The 22,548-nt window shown below is 44.4% G+C and overlaps 1 protein-coding gene across 1 annotated transcript in view; it reads left to right on the forward strand.

Annotated features, from left to right (window-relative positions):
• Positions 1 to 12,039: 12,039 nt before the first annotated feature.
• Positions 12,040 to 22,548, forward strand: part of TEX12 (testis expressed 12) — a 47,631-nt gene continuing 37,122 nt past the window's right edge. Inside the window, exons 1-2 of the mRNA XM_075604002.1 lie at positions 12,040 to 12,111; positions 18,430 to 18,498. Of these exons, the coding sequence (XP_075460117.1) occupies positions 18,436 to 18,498 (63 nt within the window). The 5' untranslated portion in view covers positions 12,040 to 12,111; positions 18,430 to 18,435. The remainder of the gene's footprint in view (positions 12,112 to 18,429; positions 18,499 to 22,548) is intronic.

The following is a 22,548-nucleotide window of genomic DNA, read 5'->3' on the forward strand; positions in this document are numbered from 1 at the left end:
TGGAAAAGCTACAAAGTAACTGGCACTACCAAGGATCTTAATAATTACAGATGCCTGCGGAATATGTGCACAAGGCAACTAAGACATGCAAAAGCACAATATTACTCTGACAATCTTCGCCAGAATACATAAAACCCAGCTAACTTCTGGAAGGTTATCAACGATATATTCCAGTCTTCTAGCTTTCAATAACCAAGTAATATTACTAAAGAGGATATTACTCTGACAAATCCCACTGACATTGCAAATGCATTCAATGAATACTTTTTGGGGTGTGCTATTGACCTATAAGCGAAACGCAACCCAAACCACAAACATGAACCACATTCTGAGAGTACCCCTATAGCCCCACCCTCTCCCAACACTGCCCACAATTTTCAATTTGTCCTAGTATCTGACGAGGAGATTACACAAGTGCTCCTCAAATTAAAACTAAGCAACAATGTGGACCTGATTTACTGCAATCTAAGTTCCTAAGACTTGATGCCCCAGCCATTGCCAAACCGATCCCAACATGTGTCCATCTCAGGCTCTAACTCCAAGCCCTTGGATATCACCTGCGGTGTCCTGAAAGGCTCTGTTCTGGGGCCCCTACTCTTCTCAGTGTTAATAAATGATCAACCTGTGTCTTGTAAGGGAGCTTCAATACACATGTATGCAGATGACACAATCTAATATGCACACAGCCATAGCCTCTCCGACCTTGAACACATACTTCAATCTGACGTTTTGAAAATTGAAAATTGGATTTCCCAAAACAAACTATTTTTAAACACTGACAAGACTGTAATAATGGTATTTAGGACCAAGGACAAATATCTAAAGCTTCCAATGACTGAGCTCCAGATCAAAACCAACGCTAATACCATCTTAGCCTTTGTTACTAGTTTTAAATACTTGGGCATATGGTTTGACTCCCATTTAACATTTGGGATGCACATTGATACCCTAACATCCAAAACCTATGCCAAACTAGGTGTACTTTATAGGAACCAATCCTCCCTAAGTCTGCTGGTCAGAAAGCGTATCTTACAGCAGATGCTAATGCCAAGTATAGACTATGGGGACATAGTATACGGCTCATCACCCTGAACCCACCATAGCAAACTTGATACCCTCTACAATTCAATATGCTGTTTTGTACTCCGATGCAACTACAACACACCACTATGACATGCTCAAAGAACTAGATTGGCCATCACTTGAGTCTAGGCGCAAAGTTAATCTTTCCTGTCTTGCCTTCACATACTTTCTGGGCAAGTTACCCGTCTACCTGAACAAGCTCCTCACCCCTACCACATGCAGCATTTATCATCTGATATCTGACTCCAAAAGACTGTTCATGCTCCCAAGGCTCAACAAAGTATCCGGCCGCTCCTCTTTCTCTTACCGTGCACCCCAAAACTGGAACATAAGTGAGGGAGAGAAGAGAGGGGACCACAGTAAGGGACCAATACAGTGATTTTACACAGCTCTTCGTTTGATTGGGGAGGGAGGGAGGGGGGGGAGTAGGGATGTTGGGGGATCAATAGAGATTGAACGATACTGCTACATAAAGGAGACACACTTACATCAAAAATATCTAATATCTTGAATTCTTCTACTCTTCTCCTTATATAGCTGCGTGTTGTTGAGGGTGAGGAAGAACCTTCTGGTATCCTCCTTAGCAAAAAATAAAGGGAAAAAATAGTGCAATACAGTTTATTAACAATGGAAAAAAAAGAGATTGAACACTTACAAGCGGCCGATAATTTCAGGCATAGAGAGGAGATGCTGCCAGACTCCACAACGGATCCCTTCCTGGGTTGGGCTGCTTTGTCCTGGCTGTTTCCCTGTTGGCAGATGGTTGCTGTGTTGATCTTCACTTCGGGTGGCTGGGATTGAGAGTTTCCAAAAGCCCGTGCACAGGCTATGTCCTCCTCAAAAACGGCCTGTCCCTCAGCATACACAGCATACAGATTTCAGCTCCCTGCTCCGGTGCGCATGCGCATGCGCAGACGGCGGGATCGCCGAGCCAGATAGTACAGGGGAGTCAAGTCCTCACTACGGTGGCTTGTAATGGCCAAAAAACGTCAAACGCGTTTCGCCAATGCTTCCTCAGTGACGTGTATAGGCAAAGGGTAGCAGCAGTCTTATATACACTGTAGAATCGTCAGTTTAACTCCAAGGGTGCTGGTTTGACTCATAACATAGGTGTAGGTCCTTAAACTCAATTGCTCTTACTTTGTTGACTTAGTGTCGTGATACAATTTATACATGGTGATTAAATAATTAAATACAGCATGATTAAGAACAAATGGCATGCCTAAAAAACTTTAATGGTGGCAAGCCTTTTGTGTGGATACTATTTAATTAAAAACAAGGTAGATAAGATGGATAATTAGGAAGGGGAGATAGTTTACTTATTGGCTAGATATTCTTAAATTGTAATTAAAATATAAGTTAATGTTGCTTTAAAATATTTGGATAAAACCTAAATTTGGCATTTAAAAAGATGTTGATCTAAAATATGGGTATTACCAATGAATCCAATGCTATGACTCATGGAGAAGAAAGAGATCTTAGAGATGCCATTTGTTTATCAGGAACATAGATTTTCAGCAGTTTTCAGTCCTAAAATAGGGATACTTGTAATCTTAAGTTTTTCTATTGAGGTGAATATTAACTTAGTTGTTAAAAAACGGTAATAGATTAAGTAGGTCACTTGATGTTATGGTAGAAAGGCTGTAACCTCCATGTCTATATTTAACCCCTTAGGTGCCAGTGTTTGGAGGGTGAAAATCCAAAAGGATTCTCTTTTATTAATTTTCTTTATGTAATCTCCTCCCCTCCAATCGGGTTTTACTAGTTCAATTCCAAAGAATTTCAAACAAGAAGGATTCTGATCGTGTTTAATTTTATAATGGTTTGAGACGCTATGAGTCTCTAAACCATTACATATATTTCTTATGTGTTCTCCCACTCTTGTTTTCAATTTTCGAATTGTCCTACCTACATACTGCAGGTTGCAACTACACTGTAGTACATAGATCACACCTTTGCTATCACAAGTAATGTGTGACTTGATAACATAATCTAGGTTAGATATAGTGCAATTGAAGGAAGTTGTTCTAATATCTGGTATTCTATTGTTTCCACATGCCTTGCAGTTTACACATCTTTTAAAACCCTTTGTTAATTGGTCTAGCCAGCAGCTCTTAGTTTTTGGGGGTAAAAAGCTCGGTACGAGTTTTTGTTTAATGTTTGGAGCTTTGGAATAAATAACCGCTGGTTTATTTCCGATTATTTCTTTTAAAAGGTCGTCTTGTTTTAAAATGTGCCAATGCTTGTTTAAAACACCTTCTATTTGCTTAAAATTTGTGCTATACGGTGTAATAAAAGGAATAAAAGCTTCGTCTCTATTTTTAGGCTTCGTTTCTTTATAGACTAACATGTCCTGTCTGTCTACCTCTCCTACCTTTTTGAGTGCTTTGTCGATTATATGTATGTTATATTTTTTCTCCAGAAATTTATTCTTCATTGGTATTATTTGTTGTTCAAAGTCACTATGTTGCGTACAATTTCGCTTTAAACGTCTAAACTCGCCGTAGGGGATATTTTCTAGCCAGTTCTTCTTATGGCAGCTATTGGCTTTGATAAAATTGTTGCAATTCACTGTTTTAAAATGTGTCTTAGTGTTAATAATACCTTTATCAATAAAAACCTCCAAATCTAGAAATATCACCTCAGTCAAACTCACACTATAGGTAAAAATTAAATTCAAATTGTTAATATTGATTGTGGTAAAAAAATTATGTAGAGATTCAGGGTCGCCTTTCCATATGATGATGATATCATCTATATAGCGCCTGTAGAGTACCAGGTTTGCCTCCCACATCTTATTTGGCCAAATTGTTTGATCCTCCCACCATCCAAGGAAGAGGTTGGCATAGCTGGGGGCAAACCTGGTACCCATTGCGGTCCCTCTTTTTTGCAGGAAGTAGTTGCCCTCGAACCAAAAGGTATTGTGATTCAAGATAAAACCAATTCCATCAATTAAAAACTTTTTCTGTGTTTCTTCTAAGTTCAAATACTTTTCCAGACAATACAATGTAGCCTCACAACCCTGGGCATGGTCTATACATGTGTACAGGGATGTGATGTCACATGTAGCAAGTATATAATCTGATTGCCATTCTATCCTGTCCAGTGATTGTATCACTTGGGTTGTGTCTTTTAGGTAGGAAGGCAACTTCTTAACCGCAGGTTGGAGTAAGGTATCAATGTAAGCTGAAAAGTTTTGGGTTAGTGAGCCAATCCCAGATATTATGGGTCTTCCGGGGGGGTTAATTAAAGATTTATGTAATTTTGGCAGATAATAGAAGACCGGTATTCTAGGATTCTTCGTTGCAATAAATTCATACTCTTTTTTGAGGAGAATACCTTTCTCCAGGCCTTCATCTAACAATTTTGTTAGTTCTTTGGTGTAGAGTGCAATTGGGTTGGATTTTAACTTTACATAAGTAGTAGTATCCCCCAATAGGCGTTCTGCCTCTTTTATGTAATCTTCAGTGTTTAAAATTACTACTCCACCTCCCTTGTCTGCTGGTTTAATTACCAACTCTTTGTTCTCTGACAATTCATCCAGAACTGCTCTTTCCTTTTTTGTGAAATTGGGTCTTATTTTAGATTTTTTATCCCCTATTGTTTTCAAATCTTCTTCCACTAGTTTCTGGAAGGTCTCTAAATAGGGACCCTTACAGAAACTTGGGTAGAAGGATGAAGGGTTTTTTAAGGACGTGTGTGTATAGGGATTGGATGTATTTTCTATATTTGTTGGGACTTTGTCTCTATAATCATTTTTAGTTTTTTCAAAGTACCTTTTTAAGGTTAATCTCCGTATGTATTTCTGAGCATCCATAAATGTTTGGAATGCAGATGCCCTATTTGTGGGAGCAAAGTTGAGGCCTCTATTTAGTATGCCTTCTTCTTCTTTGCTTAAAACATGCTTGCTGAGATTAAATATTCCTGACTTAATAATTGGTTTGTCTATTTTTATTAGTCTCTTCTTCCCCCCTCTACAGCCTCTCTTCTTCCTCCGTCTCTTCCTTCCCTGGATGTTATCCCCGAGTTTGCTCTCCACATCCGTGGGTAATAACCCTCTGGTTCTCTGTCTCGCTCCCATCCTCTCCTTTGTTCTAGAAAAGGGGGTTCCCTCTTTTGGTATTGGTTGCCATTCCTCCATGGTGATCTATATCTCTCACCATCCCTTCTCTCATTCCGCATGTCCCCCTCATAATCTCTATCTTTCCTATAGTGATTTTCTTTTGGGGTTGTGTCCCTTTTTTCCCTAGGGGGGTATTCTTTTTCTTTATAATTCTTAGAATTTCCTCCATATCTTTTATTGTTGTTGGATAATTTCCAATCTGTGTATCTACTATGTTTTCTGTTCTCCCTAAAATGGTCTTTGTTATCCTTACGGTTATTTGTTTCTATATATCTATGTCTATCTCTCCCTTTCTCCCGTTCTTTATCTATATGGTAAGGTTTCTGTTTTCTTACTGATTTGCTTCTCTCTCTTTTTTCTCTTGTTTCTGGTGTTCTTGAGTGGCTTCTTTCTTTGTGTTGTGCTGCTACCCTGTTGCTCTTATCTTTGGTCTTATAATCTCTGTATTTATTTTCTGTGTAATCTTGCTTATCCCTTAAAAATTTGGCCCTCTTATTATCTTTCGTTGTTTCTTCTATCTTATCTAATCTATCTTTAATTTCTATCTCACAATGATTGAATTCTTCATGGTGATCATATATCTCCAAATTTCTTTGGGTCTCAATAATTTCTTTGTCAATCCTTTTTAGTGTCTCCCCCCTAGTTATTGTGATGAACCGCATCAGTTCAAATGAACAATTATCTAGTATCCTGTTCCACTCTGTGATGAATGTGGGGTTATCTTGTTCTAATGTAGGATTTTTGTATAAACGTAACCCCCTGGGTATCCTGGCTTTCGCTATATATTTTTCTATTGCGGCCAGTTCCCAGCATACTTTTATTTCTTCTGTCAGAAGTTTTTCTAGGTGCTGGAATTCAAAGAACATTTTATCCTCATCTATGCCAGGACTATCTAGAATTTCGTCAGTTGTAATCATCTCCTCTCCCTGTGAGGTATCAAATACATCTTCCAGGATGGAAACTCTATGTGACCTGGTATAGAATAATGATGCTTTCTCCATATTGTAGGATATTTGAGGCTGCAAACTTAAATGAATACACAGATAATGATAAAAAGAGAGAAAAGTTGCGCCAAAAAAGAATTAGCCTACTGTTCAATATATGGCTCCTGTCCTTGGCACAAAGCAGTTCCGCAGCCTGAGTCTCTCAGAGGTGATTCACCAACCTCTGTGTGGATACTGGTAGAAAAAAGGGGGGTCCTCCGGCGCGTTGCTCTGCTTGTGGCTCCACGGCGTTTAAGGCATATAAGTGAGGGAGAGAAGAGAGGGGACCACAGTAAGGGACCAAAACTGCTGAAAATCTATGTTCCTGATAAACAAATGGCATCTCTAAGATCTCTTTCTTCTCCATGAGTCATAGCATTGGATTCATTGGTAATACCCATATTTTAGATCAACATCTTTTTAAATGCCAAATTTAGGTTTTATCCAAATATTTTAAAGCAACATTAACTTATATTTTAATTACAATTTAAGAATATCTAGCCAATAAGTAAACTATCTCCCCTTCCTAATTATCCATCTTATCTACCTTGTTTTTAATTAAATAGAATCCACACAAAAGGCTTGCCACCATTAAAGTTTTTTAGGCATGCCATTTGTTCTTAATCATGCTGTATTTAATTATTTAATCACCATGTATAAATTGTATCACGACACTAAGTCAACAAAGTAAGAGCAATTGAGTTTAAGGACCTACACCTATGTTATGAGTCAAACCAGCACCCTTGGAGTTAAACTGACGATTCTACAGTGTATATAAGACTGCTGCTACCCTTTGCCTATACACGTCACTGAGGAAGCATTGGCGAAACGCGTTTGACGTTTTTTGGCCATTACAAGCCACCGTAGTGAGGACTTGACTCCCCTGTACTATCTGGCTCGGCGATCCCGCCGTCTGCGCATGCGCATGCGCACCGGAGCAGGGAGCTGAAATCTGTATGCTGTGTATGCTGAGGGACAGGCCGTTTTTGAGGAGGACATAGCCTGTGCACGGGCTTTTGGAAACTCTCAATCCCAGCCACCCGAAGTGAAGATCAACACAGCAACCATCTGCCAACAGGGAAACAGCCAGGACAAAGCAGCCCAACCCAGGAAGGGATCCGTTGTGGAGTCTGGCAGCATCTCCTCTCTATGCCTGAAATTATCGGCCGCTTGTAAGTGTTCAATCTCTTTTTTTCCATTGTTAATAAACTGTATTGCACTATTTTTTCCCTTTATTTTTTGCTAAGGAGGATACCAGAAGGTTTTTCCTCACCCTCAACAACACGCAGCTATATAAGGAGAAGAGTAGAAGAATTCAAGATATTAGATATTTTTGATGTAAGTGTGTCTCCTTTATGTAGCAGTATCGTTCAATCTCTATTGATCCCCCAACATCCCTACTCCCCCCCCTCCCTCCCTCCCCAATCAAACGAAGAGCTGTGTAAAATCACTGTATTGGTCCCTTACTGTGGTCCCCTCTCTTCTCTCCCTCACTTATATGCCTTAAACGCCGTGGAGCCACAAGCAGAGCAACGCGCCGGAGGACCCCCCTTTTTTCTACCAGTATCCACACAGAGGTTGGTGAATCACCTCTGAGAGACTCAGGCTGCGGAACTGCTTTGTGCCAAGGACAGGAGCCATATATTGAACAGTAGGCTAATTCTTTTTTGGCGCAACTTTTCTCTCTTTTTACCAAAACTGGAACAGCCTACCGGAGACTCTCACATCCACCACCAGTTTAAGTTCTTTCAAAACTAAGGCTGTCTCACATTTTACTGAGAAACAAGGAAAGAATCCCACAAGATGCACTCACTGGGGGTAGAGCACAAAATAAATAAATTTTATTAATGATAACAAGAAAAACAATCTAATTAAAACCTGGTATCTGAGCGCATGTTAGGCACAGCGGAGTATGGCATGCTTAATGTAAGTCTATGCCTGGGTATAAACACTATGGGGCCTATGCAGAGAGCAGCGATTTTTAAAATTGGAGAGGGGAATAAAAAGGAGGTTAAATGGAGAGTTTTATTCTCCATATGCAGAAATGGGCGAAATCCGCTATTTTTAGCATTACTGCATGTGGAGAATTGTAAAGGAGGAGATGCGCGCAGCTGAAAGGGGAAAAAAAAAAATCGCGCATTTTTTTTTCCCTATAGCCGGCGAGCTCCTGCTTCTTGCCAACTTTAGTTGGCGGAGAAAATTGACGAAAATCGCGCCAAAAACAGCCGCTAGATGGCGAGCGCGCCTTTCTGAATTCGGATATTTTTCAGACTGGCGAGATGTAGTTTCTCGCCAGCCGCGCGGCGAAATTTTGAAATAGAAAAAAAAAATTCCCTAGCTCGCCATTTTCAGCTGTTTTTAGCGCGATTTTCTCCGGAAAATGGCGAGATTTCAAATAGCGCTGCTCTCTGCATGAGGCCCTATATGAGTGATCCAGGATAAGGACTAATGGCTAGTTCATAGCCTGGTGGTGTTAATGATAATATAGAAGGTGACCAGTTGGTGATATATATAACTCCAACAATAGTCACAGTAACATAAGGTCAGATATGGGGTAAAAGTTCCAGGCACAATGTTTATGTACTGCTATCCCTAATTACCCTGCAGTGTTGGTGTACAAATAGTAATGGATGCTAAACAAACTGTAGTGATCGCTTAGGCAGCCTTCTGGAGTCAGAGGCAGTGATTCATTTACTCCCCATAGCTCTGGAGAGCGTTTAGCTAATAATGATGTGGGCCAGTTGTGGATCCCACTAGCTAGGACTGCTTTCATGTTAATTTGACTAGAAATCCCTGCACTTGGCGATTCAGGTACTCCTCCGACATACATTCTGCAGCCTGGGGGCTGAATGATTTACAGCCTCTGACTTGGGAAAGCTGCTAAACAATCACTACTGCCTGTCTGGTATCTATGGCCAAGTAGGTTAACTGTTTAAACCCCTGGCACTATTTGATACACACTCTGGGCTATGGGGAGTAAATGAATCACTGCCTCTGACTCCAGAAGGCTGCCTAAGGCTAAGGCCCCGGTATCTCCGCTGCAACACGTGCCTGCGAGATTGGCGGCGCGTGCAGCTGATTACCTGGTCTGCAGCTCACTGCAGGAAGAGAGACCGGGGGAAGGGGGCGTGGCGGGGGAGTGACGGGGCGCGGCCATGACGTCACCCGGCAGGTTCGCCCTCATTGGCTGAACCGCCAGGGGGCGTGCCGTATCGCTCGACGCGAGTCCTGCTCTCAATTCTATTGAGAGCAGGAGCAGCTCTCGCCCCAGCGCTGCGGCCCCCCCTCGCAGTGGGCCCGGCGCCATTGAGGGGAGGGCTCTCGTCCGTGCAGCGTCCGCCACAGCGGACGCTGCAATAGGCAGCAGGGTCAAGGCCTAAGCGATCATTAGTTTGTTTAGCATCCATTATTTAGTGGGACACTCGATTAACCCCTTGTATACCCACATGCAGCAGAGCACAAAGCCGTTTCATGAGCAAACACTTGTCATTACCTGTATAGCAACACCATAACTACAGTGTAATCAGGGATAATAATATATGAACATTGTGCTTGGTGTTTGATATTAATGGTCAAATGGGACAGTTGTTTAACCCTTGGCACTATTTGTTATGCACCCTGAGTTATGGGGAGTGAATGACTCACTACCTGACTTTGAAAGGTTGCTAAACGACTATTACTGTTTGTTTAAACATTTATGACCAACTGGGACAATCGTTTAGCCCGTCTATGCCCACATGCAGCAGAGCAGAATACCCTTCTATGAGCAGACACTTGGTACTATTTGTACACCAACACTGCAGGGTAATTAGGGATAGCAGTACATTAACATTGTGCCTGGTACATTTACTCCATATATGACCTTATGTTACTGTGACTATTGTTGGAGGTTTATATATTACCAACTGGTCACCTTCTATATTATCATTAACACCACCAGGCTATGAACTAGCCATTAGTCCTTATCCTGAATCACTCATATAGTGTTTATACCCAGGCATAGGGCATAAACTTACATTAAGCATTCCATACTCCGCTGTGCCTAACATGCGCTCAGATACCAGGTTTTAATTAGATTGTTTTTCTTGTTATCATTAATAAAATGTATTTATTTTGAGCTCTACCCCCAGTGAGTGCATCTTGTGGGATTCTTTCCTTGTTTCTCAGTACATATCTTTATCCCTGATAGCACCCTTTCCAGTCTCTACCCTCATATCCCAGTGGCTGAGCGGGGTTACTCCACATCTTCCCCCCCCCCCCTCCCTTATTACTGTCTCACATTTTAATCTGGTCTGTAACTGTTACATATGCCTATAATATATATTATCGCTAACTGTGCATGCAATGTCTTGTATGTAATGTATATACCCTGTTCACTTATGTAACTATGTATTTGTTACCATGTATTATTTGTCATCATAACTCTATGCCCAGGACATACTTGAAAATGAGAGGTAACTCTCAATGTATTACTTCCTGGTAAAACATTTTTATAAATAAATAAATAAATGTAAGTGAATAGTTTTTAACAATCAGCAATGTTATTGTACTGACAAGTAAATCAGTATTTTACAGTTATGAAGCAGTAGTGTGTTACTTTGTTTCATGTATACAATTATTATGCACACAACAGACACACACAGTGGTGTCTTTGTAGGAAAAAGGGATCCATCAGCAATAAAAAAGTTAATTTGTACATAAAGTTACAATAATTAAATCATCTTCCAATAACAAATCCGATCGAAAAATACTGTATCTCCTGTACCACAAACTGGTATTGCAGCAGAATTTCAAATAATTCCTAATGTTATGTTTACTATATCATATGGAGTTTCTTGTTCATCTGTAAAAATAAGATCTCAAGTTTAATTTGTTTAACACGCCATTGATTTAGATGTATGCCCGTTAACGTTTTTTTAATTCACGTTCTTTCTGAAAAGAAAGCTTTACTTGTTCCTCACTGCACTTTGGAAGGGCCCATGTGAGCTTTTTTTTCCTTTTACAATAGACTAACTGCTAAACCTTCATATTAGCCGCTTTTCATTGTAATTTGTATTTTGCCCTCTGTGGTAGTAATCTGATTAAAACTGTCACACGGCTGCAGACACGCTGAAGTTGTATTGTATGAGAGCACACCATTCATGTACTCATTTAAACCACATTACAATACTGTATTGCACCACAGTCCCCACGTAGCTGCACCCCTTGTCACTGACAGCAGCAAGACTGGACTGCCATTTTATTTCAGTCATTGTCCGCGTCATGTCTGTCACATCCCACAGATACAGCTGTAATAGGGAGAGGTTTTTTTTATTTTCCCGCCACAAAATGTCGCAGCCAAGTGACGGGCGGGCCTCTCGCCTTCTTCCACGCGCCACCCCTGCGCACGTGTGGCGCCCCTCCCTCTCGGCCTTTGGGAAGGGGTCGCGTGCCGCGGCCAGGACTGCGCGTGCCCGCGAGGCGTGCTAGTCAACGGTCGCAAGAGGTGACCGGGGTTTTTTTTCCCGCCAGGACAGCGAGAGAGGCGGGTCCGGGATTCCGGGTCTGCAGGTGACGTGGACGCAATGTAGTTATGTTTTCGCCACTTCCCCCGGCCTGTCCCTGAGTTGGCAGTGCTCTGCTTGGAGGTGTACACTGAAGGTGTTGAATGGCTGAGCGCTCAGCGCTCATTGGGCCTGTCCGGGCTCTGCCTCTCATTGGCAGACTCACTAATCACGGGCAGATGCAGACAGTAGTTTGTCATTGTCACTAGGAGGCGCTCTCACTAGAGCAGTCTGCATCACTCATTGCAGGCAGTCTCACGGTATGACAGTCTACATCACTCATTGCAGGCAGTCTCACGGTATGACAGTCTACATCACTCATTGCACGGCAGTCTCACGGTATGACAGTCTACATCACTCATTGCACGGCAGTCTCACGGTATGACAGTCTACACCACTCATTGGGTGGCAGTCTAACTCATGAGGTGGTCTCACTTATTGCATGACAATTTGGCACTTGTTGGGTGGCTTATGGCAGTTTCGTTATATGGAAGCCTTATTGAGTGACGCAAGTTTCATTCAATTACATGACAGTCCCTTACTGGAAGGTGCATGGCAGCCTCACTCATTGGATGAGAATGTACTATTAGATGACAGTCTTACTCACTGGCATGCAGTCTCATTGCATGACAGTTTACCCAAGTTCACTCCTTGGGTGCCAGTCTCACTCATTAGGTGACAGATTGGAACTCATTTGGTGAGACATGGCAGCCTCATTAAATGGCACTCACTACATGGAAGTCTAATTGGATGACATGACTGTCTATTATTGGATGGCATATTGCAGACCTTACTCATTGAATCAGCATCTACTATTACATGACAGTCTCACTAACTGTCAGATAGTCTTAACTCTTTGGAGGCCATTGTCACTCAATGGCAGACAGTCTGTGTAGTTGACTGTCTCACTGTGTGTCATGCAGTGTTTTTCCGTAAGTCATCATAAAGTGTCTTCCGGATCCGAAAGGTATCTTATGGAATTGCATCGCTTAGTAAATATGGGCCACCGGTTTTTACATTGGTAAACCATCCTATATACTAGCAGACGGTCGTGTGTGCTTGAGGGTTAGCCACCTGCTAGTATTAGTCCAATAGTGACTGAATTGATGTCTGCATTTTCCCATCAATGGGTTGACCTCTCGCTATCTGGGTTTCTTCACGGACATGTGTCTTGGTATCTTACTCACTGGTAATCATATTGGGGGAGAAGGGGTGGTTCGGTTCATTAAGCTTCAACAAAGGGTATCAAATACCTGGAAGATAAATACGATATCTAACTGTAGTACCCCTTATCAGAGTTTAGTGAACCCCAGCTTTAGTGTATTAGTCATGGGAAGCCATCTTAGGCTGCGCTTCTACTAATGGTGACGTGCTTGCAACCGCTGACGTGACATGCCGCTGTCGCTATAGCAAAAGTTTCGAGTGGTGAGATTTCGCTGGCGGCAATGAGTGGTGACATCAGCAAAGGGGAAGCCACAAAAGTCAAGATGGAGCTGTGATTCGCTTGCCACCAGTCACGTGATGCGGTCGTCGCCGTGTACCACAAAAACCATTGACTATAGCGATTTTGGTCTCCCTGACGCTATGCAGCGAGGTCGCACCCACTATGACCACCCGCGACGGACTACATGTGCTGGTTTTGCCGCTGCGCGCCATCATTAGTATAAGCGCAGCCTTAATATCCTGATCTCTGGCCTATGTTTCGGTTTCCCAGTCAATGTCAGATGTTTGGGTAGATTCGTTTGAAACCTGGCCAAATGTCACCATTTCTTACTTACTGGTCAGATCTGTTGGTATCCGATTTTAGATGTGAGTCAAATGACACAAATTCCCATTATGTGTTAAGCACTCAAGTTCCAATTTTTAACAGTCCCTATAATCTTAACCACTTGAAACAAATTGTAGTATGGTAATTAATTTCTTAAACATCAGATGGAAAGGTAACGGTGGTTAGCGAGGTTACTTCTTAGAAATTAGACTATGGGGCATGTTATCACTGCCAAATCGAACGGTTTGGCATGATCTTATCTCATGGTCTGACATTTGTGTTATCACGGTATTCAGAAAGAGTTATCACAAGTCAGAAACCGTGAGGTAGGAAAATGCCAAACCGCTCGGGATAGCAGTGTACTTAACTCTGTCTTTTTCTAAGTTCTGCCACTGTGATCTGCCGCAGTCCCAGTCTACACTGTAAGGCCTCGGATATAGTAAGCGCTTAGGTGCTGCTGCTCGCTCTCGCTTGCTGACGCTCGTGCTACCAGGAGCTTTTTGCTGTCCTGAGAGGAGACAGCAAGCGCGCTTGGGAGGCGGGTATCACTGTGTGTGTGTGTGTCACTTGGTAGCTGTCAGTGTGTGTGTGTGTGTCACTTTGAAGTGTTCTGTGTGTTTGTGTCACTGGGGAACGTGTGTGTGTATATTATATAATATTTTAAAAATTAAAAAAAAAAAGACGTGAGAATAAATTATTTATTAACATTGTGCAACTTTGATAAATATATGCACGCACGCAAACACACACATACACATGCATACACATACACACACACATGTATACAGGTATACCCCGCTTTAAGGACACTCACTTTAAGTACACTCGCGAGTAAGTACATATCGCTTAATAGGCAAACGGCAGCTCACGCATGCGCCTGTCAGCACGTCCTGAACAGCAATACCGGCTCCCTACCTGTACCGAAGCTGTGCACAAGCGGGGAGACTATAGAGCCTGTTACAAATGCGTTATTTACATCGGTTATGCACGTATATGACGATTGCAGTACAGTACATGCATCGATAAGTAGAAAAAAGGTAGTGCTTCACTTTAAGTACATTTTCGCTTTACATACATGCTCCGGTCCCATTGCGTACGTTAATGCGGGGTATGCCTGTATATATATATATATATATATACACACACAATAATCTACTGTAACTGCTCCGCCATCTGTATATACACACACACACACACACACACACACACACACACACACACACACACACACACACACACACACACACACACACACACACACACATACACACACACACACACACACACAATGCACACACACACACATGCACACACAGATGCACATATATATATATACACACACATACAATGCACACACACACATGCACATATATATATATATACACACACACACACAATACACACACACACAATGCACACACACACAAATACACATTATATATATACACACACACAATGCACACTCACACACACACATGCACACACATTATATATACACATATATATATATATATATATATATATATATATATATATATATATATACACACACACACACAAATACACATTATATATACACGCACACACATGCACATGCACACATACACATGCATACACATACACACACATACACACACACACATGCATACACATACACAATGCACACACACATGCACACACAGACACACATACACACACACCACACACACAGGAGACAGGGACCGGAGCAGAAGGGGGGCAGGGACCGGAGCAGAAGGGGGGCAGGGACCGGAGCAGAAGGGGGGCAGGGACCGGAGCAGAAGGGGGCCAGGGAACGGAGCAGAAGGGGGGCAGGGACCGGAGCAGAAGGGGGACAGGGACCTGGGCAGAAGGGACAGGGACCGGGGCAGAAGGGAGACAGCGATCGGGGCATTACCCTCCCCCCCCTCCTACACACACACAGACACACAACACACACACTGCCTGGTCGCGGTGCTCTGTTGTACAATGGCGGCTCTGTAGGGAACCGGCTGCAGCCCCATTGGATGGGAGCGGTCATGTGACCGCTCCTCCGCTTCCCCGAGCAGCAAATTTCAGTTTGGCGCTCTCGGAAGAGTTTCTCCTCCTCAGCGCGCATCAGCGCGCATGCGGAGGGAGAAACTATAGCCGCGCTGATAACAGATGCAGGGGCTTTCTGCATCTGTTCAGCGCGGCTCAGCCCGCCTCAGCGACGCTGAGTGCTCTATGGCCTGGGCCTAACACAAGTGTCGGGCGGGGTGGCGGCGCGTAAACGGCACGTGCACAGCGCTTCACTGCGATCTGTGTTAAAATGAAGGAGATTGCGATGGAGGGGGGGAGGGCGTGGCAGGGGTTTTGCAGGAGCGTGGCAATTACCTCTTAAAGGGCAATTACCATCTTAAAGGGCAGGAAGCCAGCCAATTAGGTAGCACCGTGGTGCGCATACTGCAGGGCGCGGGATTTTGTTGGGGGGGTGCGGCAGTTTCAGAGGCCCCACGCTCTTCCCGAGGCATTTAAGTTAAATGCCGGGGGTCCGCACGAGGCCTCTGCCACCTAAATTTACCGGGATTCAGTAGTCTTCTGGACGCGTCGCCATGGTAACGCACGTCAAATGACGCTGCGGGGCGATGTGACCTCACTTGACCCGCAGCGTTATTTGACGCTTGGTCACAGAAAAGGGGGGGGGGGGCGCAAGTGCTGGGGCTGGCACACAAGGGGGGGCGCAGCACAAAAAACTTTGTACACCCCTGAGGTAGCATATGCCGTCATCCCTTTAAGATGACATCAGTTCAGAATTGTTTTTAAAAAAGGGGAGGGTGTTGATGAGGACGAGGGCGGGTTTCATCTTAGCAGGGGTAAGTAAAACTTTAATTGACTTTATGCTGGCTGGATAATGTTTTATTTTTAATGGGCAAATGTAACTATGTGTTAGGGGGGTTGTTGGGGGTAGAGAGGGTGGATAGTAGGGTGCCCCCTCATTGCCATTGAGGTTATCTTTGCTCCCCTTGAGGGCACAAGGTTACTACACTGGCAATGGGTGTATTGGTGTATATATTGTATTTTAATGTTTATTGTTGGTAGAGGGGTGGGTGAAGGTGGTATTTGGCCCGTGGTTGGTAGCGGGAGGAGTTAACCCCTTCATTACCTTAGCGGTAGTAACCTTAACTCACCACCTCTGCCCACAATAAACTGGGCACTGGTATTTAAGCCCTTCATTAATGAAGCTGCGTGTAAATGTATTTTTATTACATAGGATGGAAGTAGGATGTCTCCGGAGCTGATATTAATGGGTCAACTCCGGAGATACCCAACTTCAATCCGATGCAGTAATTAAAACAATTTCTTCAGAAACACATTGCGAATCCCACCGAGGGAGGTGGCGAGATCAACACCTGAGAGTTGCAGTCGTGAGGTAAATCTCAAAGCTACTAGAATAGCTCGATTTTGTAAAAAATACGAGTTTGAGCATTTTTTGAGCTCCCACGGTTTGTCTGAGAGGGAAAGCGACCGATCGGGAAGAAGTACTTCTCAAGCGAGTTTGGCAAGTTCTCGAAGCTTTCAGAATAGCTACACTTGCAAACTCGTTCAAGAAGTGTCCAAAATTATTGATAAGTCACTTATCTAAGCCACTAGAATAGGCCCCTATTTCTTTAAAGCATCAATCCCTCCCATTTTGTTTCTTACTGGAATTAAGTATTATCCGGGTCAGTGGCGTAACTAGACATGCGCGGGCCCCAGGGCAAAAAATTTTTTCAGGGCCCCATTAATATTAATGCTGACTGCAATTTTTTTCTCCCCCATTCCCTCCCTGATTCTCTCACCATCCCTCATCATCTCTCTTCCTCATCATCATCATCATCATCTCTCCTCCCCCTCATAATCATCTCTCCCTCTCTTCATCATCCTCACCATCTCTCCCCCACCATCATCATCACCATCATTACCTCATCTCCCCACCATCATCATCATCATTACCTCACCTCCCCATCATCATCATTATCTCTTCTCCCCCACCATCATCACCTCATCTCCTTCACCATCATCATCACCTCTTCGCCCCCACCACCATCATCACCTCTTCTCCCCCACCATCATTATCATATCTCCCCCAACATCATCATCATCATCATCACCACCATATCTCCCCCAACATCATCATCACCTCATCTCCCCAACCATCATCATCATCACCTCATCTCCCCCACCATCATCATCATATCTCCCCCACCATCATCATCACCTCATCTCCCCACAGGCCCCACCATCATCAGCACCTATCTCCCCCACCATCATCATCACCTCTCACCCCCCTCCTCCCCCATGCCACCCTTTGGGTGGTGTGCATATATAAGCCGGCAGAGGAATCAGCAGCATTACACCGGCAGAGCAGGAAAGCAGGGGAGGAGCGCGCTCTAGTGATCTGACCCAGAAGTCTTTCTTACTTCTGGTGTCAGCTCTGTAACAGCTGCTTGATTCATCTGCCGGCTTCTGTTTAAGCTGACAGGGGGGTGGGGCAGAGAGAGAGCGGGGCCCCCTAGAGCGCCCCTCCCCGGGCTATAGATACTCCCCTGATCTGGAGTCAATCTGCAGTTCCTGAAATATTTGCGTGTTTTTTTTTTGTTCTGTCGAAGACTGAGCCACTGATTGAGCCACCTGTACTGAAGCAGGAATATCCTTAAAACCTGACATGTTGGTGGCCCTTGAGGACTGGAGTTGGCCACCCCTGTTCTAGTTGTTTTAATATACACAGCTAGCAATGTTATAGTTATCAATAAGGGGGTGATTCTATGTAGCGGGAACGGCTGCTTCAGACAATAATTGTGCCTTTTCAGCCACTAGTTGCCCTTGTGTCTTAACATAAATTGTATGCGTAGAACTGCAATACAGGAGCATTTTGCGTGTAATTAAATGTTTCATTTTGCATTCCGTTAGGTAACAATGGCAAGTAACGAACTGAAATCTGATGAAAGTAAAAGTTTCAAACGCAAAAAGGAAACGGAGGTGAGAATAATATGTCCAGTGAAGAGATCATGTGCAATGGTGTGGCAGTGTGAAAGCTTATATTATGCTCTGACATGAAAATTTATTTATGTTTGCGTTGAATTCTCAGCCCATGCAGTTTTGTACAAACGAAACTAATAGTACATTAAGATACTAAGTTGCTATATTGTTTTTTTTGCTAATCAAAAACTGCTAATAGTAACTGTGACAAATATATTGAGTGGACGCATTTTATTGAAATAATGACTCTGAAACATGGGTTGCCAACCTTTTCTACACTGCACTCACTACTAGAAAATATTTGTTCCACAAATCCATAGTTAATAAATCTTAGTGCCAACTCAGACTATTGCTAACACAACTGTTGGTGTCCTGAGCTCCGGTGGGGTAGAATACGTTTATTTTGTAACTTATTTTTTTATTGGTATTTTAGGAAAACATAGAAGGGATACAGAAAATAGAAAAGGGAGGGGGGGGGGGGAAGTACCACATTTTTAACAAAAATATCGTAAAATATATCATCAAACTGCAACAGTGTCACGCTGTGCTCACCACGGACAAGGAGGGACCCCGAAACTGAGGTGAGAAGGGTAACACCTGCACCCACAGCTACGGGGACACGCCTGGAAAGTGGATGGTAGGCGTCCGGAACTGCGCGGGAGTATAAGGTGAAGTTTAGATACTCGCCGGATGTATAGGGAAGTTCCAGAAGAATAGTCGGTACCGAGAGCCTGAGGTCCAGAGCCAGGAAGTAGGTCAGAATCCGTAAGCCGAGGTAAAGGGTCAGGGAGTTCGGGAGGTCAGAGGGTAAGCCAAGGGTCGAAGTCCAGAGCGGGTCACAGCCAAGCCGGTTCGGTACACAGGAGATCACTAGGGAAGACAAAGAGACAAGAACTAAGGCAGGCACGACCGTGGGTAACACAGGTCACACAAAGCTATGCTCAGCCAAAGAAGGAATGGCTGAGCAGGGTATAAATAGGAGGAAGGACTAATAGGAAGAGGGGGAGTGACGGGGGAGCGGCCCCAAGGAAGATAGGGATTGGTAAAGGAAAGATTGCCACAGCTGATAGCTTGACGCGAGGCTTGTGGGCGGTGCACGCGCATCAGGTGTGTGCGCCGCGCGGGAGAGGTACGCGCGACCTGAGCTGGGGGCGGGGGCTCCTCTTGCGGGAGGACGTAAAAGTCCGTGGTGGTGCGCGTGCATGTGCGTGTTCTGCAACCACCGCGGGGATCAGAGAAGAGGAAGGAGGATGCTGCTCTTGGCGGTGAGACAGCAGAGCCGGAGCGTGTCGGGTAAGCAAAGTCGTGGGAGGAACCCCCTTAGAGAGAGGTGTTCCCCCGGACCTTACAGTACCCCCCCCCCCTTGAGGAGCGGCCTCAGGACGACTCCAATATGGCTTTTGGGGAGACTTAGAGTGAAAGAGTCTCAGCAGTCTGGGAGCATGTATTTGGAGGTAGGGTACCCAAGATCTTTCCTCTGGACCAAAGCCCTTCCAGTGAACCAGGTACTGCACCGAACCCCTTGTCCTCCTGGAATCCAGAATAGACTGAACCTCAAACTCCTCCTGCCCCTGAACTATGACCGGCTTAGGGCCAATCGGTGTCCTGTGGAACCGCGGACTCCAGGACACAGGTTTTAGCAGTGACACGTGGAACACGGAGGGTATTCTCATGGATGGAGGAAGTTCCAGACGATATGCCACAGGATTGATCTGTTCCACTACTGAGAATGGGCCCAAGTATCTGGGGGCCAGTTTGTGGCTAGGAGTCTTCAGTCTAATGTTCTTGGAGGAGAGCCAGACCTTATCCCCTGACTTGAAGACTGGTGCCTGTCGGCGGTGAATATCTGCCTGTGCCTTTTGTCTGCGGGTTGCCTCTCCGAAAGCCTCTTGGATCTTTTTCCTGGATTCCTGTAGGTCCTTGATTCGGTAATCTGCCGCTGGAACTCCGGAAGGAACTGAGGTGATGGGAAGCTGACCCGGATGGAAACCATAATTAATGAAAAAAGGGGACTTCCGCGTGGAGCTGTTCTTTAAAGAATTATGGGAGAACTCTGCCCATTGAAGTTAATCTACGCAATTGTCCTGGCTGTCCGCGATGAAGCATCAGAGGTATTGCTCCAATGTCTGGTTCGTTCTCTCGGTTTGCCCATTAGTTTGGGGGTGATACCCGGAAGGAAAATGGAGGGTGATATCCATTCTGCGAGCGAAGGCCCGCCAAAATTTTGAGACAAATTGCGTACCTCGATCGGATACGATGGAAAGAGGAACTCCGTGAATGCGGAATATTTCCCTAACAAAAACGACTGCCAGAGTGGCGGAATTGGGCAGCCCTTTGAGAGGGATGAAATGGGCCTGCTTGGAAAAACGATCCACGATAACTAAAATGGTGTTCATCCCCTTAGAGGTTGGAAGTTCCACCACAAAGTCCATGGACAGATGACTCCAGGGGCGTTCTGGTATAGGCAGGGGTTGTAGAAGTCCGTAAGGCTTTTTACAAACGGTCTTAACCTGGGCGCAGATTGGACAGGTTCTTACGTACTCCGAAATGTCCTGCAACATGGTTGGCCACCAAAAGGTACGACCAATAAGGTCAGAAGTTCTGCTAATGCCTGGATGACCGGCTGACCTAGAAGAATGACCCCACTCAAGAATCTTCTTTAGGAAGCGTGGAGCTGCATACAGACGGCCGACCGGCACCTTAAGGCCAATCGGGAGGTTAGACTGTGCTGCTACGACCTGATCCAGGATATCGAAAGAGTTGGCCGAAATTATATATTTGGAGGGTAAGATTGTTTCGGAGATAACCTCGGAATTGTCCTCGAACAGGAATTGATGTGAGAGTGCGTCTGCCTTTTGATTTTTAGAGCCGGGAATGTAAGATATGAGATAATTGAATCTCAAAAAGAAAAGGGACCATCGAGCCTGACGTGCCCCAAGGCGACATGCACTCTCAATGTAAAGTAAATTTTTATGATCAGTGAAGATTGAAATGGGGGTCTCCGTTCCCTCCAGAAGATGTCTCCATTCCTGAAGGGCGAGTTTAATAGCCAGGAGTTCTCTGTTTCCGACGTCATAGATCCGTTCTGCCGAATAAATTTTTTTTGAAAAAAACCCCGCAGGGGTGAAGTTTGGCCTGTGGGGACTGTCTCTGAGATAGAATGGCGCCAGCACCGACGTCGGATGCGTCTACCTCCAAGGTAAAGGGAAGCCCGGGATCAGGATGACGCAAAATATGAGCGGAAGCAAACGACTTCTTGAGGGAGTCGACAGCTTGGAGAGCTGCAGGAGACCAAGCTGCTGTGTTAGCTCCCTTTTTGGTAAGGGCAGTAATGGGAGCCACGGTCGATTAAAAATTCTTGATGAATTTACGATAGTAGTTTGCAAATCCCAAGAACCGCTGTATGGCTTTCAGGGAAGTGGGTTGTGGCCATTCTAAGACAGCTTTGAGTTTGGTTGGATCCATAGAGAAGCCAGTGCTAGAAATGATGTATCCAAGAAAGGGAATGGAAGAAAGATGAAAAGAACATTTCTCCAGGTTAGCGTAGAGATGGTTCTCTCGAAGGCGGGACAGGACTAATTTGCTTAATGTGGTCAGAGAGGGACTTAGAAAAAATGAGGATATCATCAAGGTATACGATGACGAAGCTGTCGAGGAGATCGCAGAAGATCTCATTGACAAACTCCTGAAAGACCGCCGGGGCATTGCACAGGCCGAAAGGCATGACTGGTATTCATAATGCCCATCCCGGGTGTTGAAGGCGGTCTTCCACTCATCGCCCTGACGAATGCGGACAAGATTATAGTTTCCACGGAGATCAAGTTTGGAAAAAATTGTTGCCCCCTGTAGACGATCGAAGAGTTCGGATATGAGTGGTAGGGGATAACGGTTCTTGATCGTAATTTTGTTGAGGCCTCTGTAGTCAATACAAGGGCGCAAGGAGCCATCCTTTTTCTTGACAAAGAAGAATCCGGCTCCAGCTGGAGATGATGAATTCCGGATGAACCCCTTCTTCAAGTTATCTTGGATATACTCGGCCATGGCTTTGGT

This window comes from Ascaphus truei, chromosome 6 (assembly GCF_040206685.1).
Source record: "Ascaphus truei isolate aAscTru1 chromosome 6, aAscTru1.hap1, whole genome shotgun sequence".
Classification (NCBI taxonomy): Eukaryota; Metazoa; Chordata; class Amphibia; order Anura; family Ascaphidae; genus Ascaphus; species Ascaphus truei.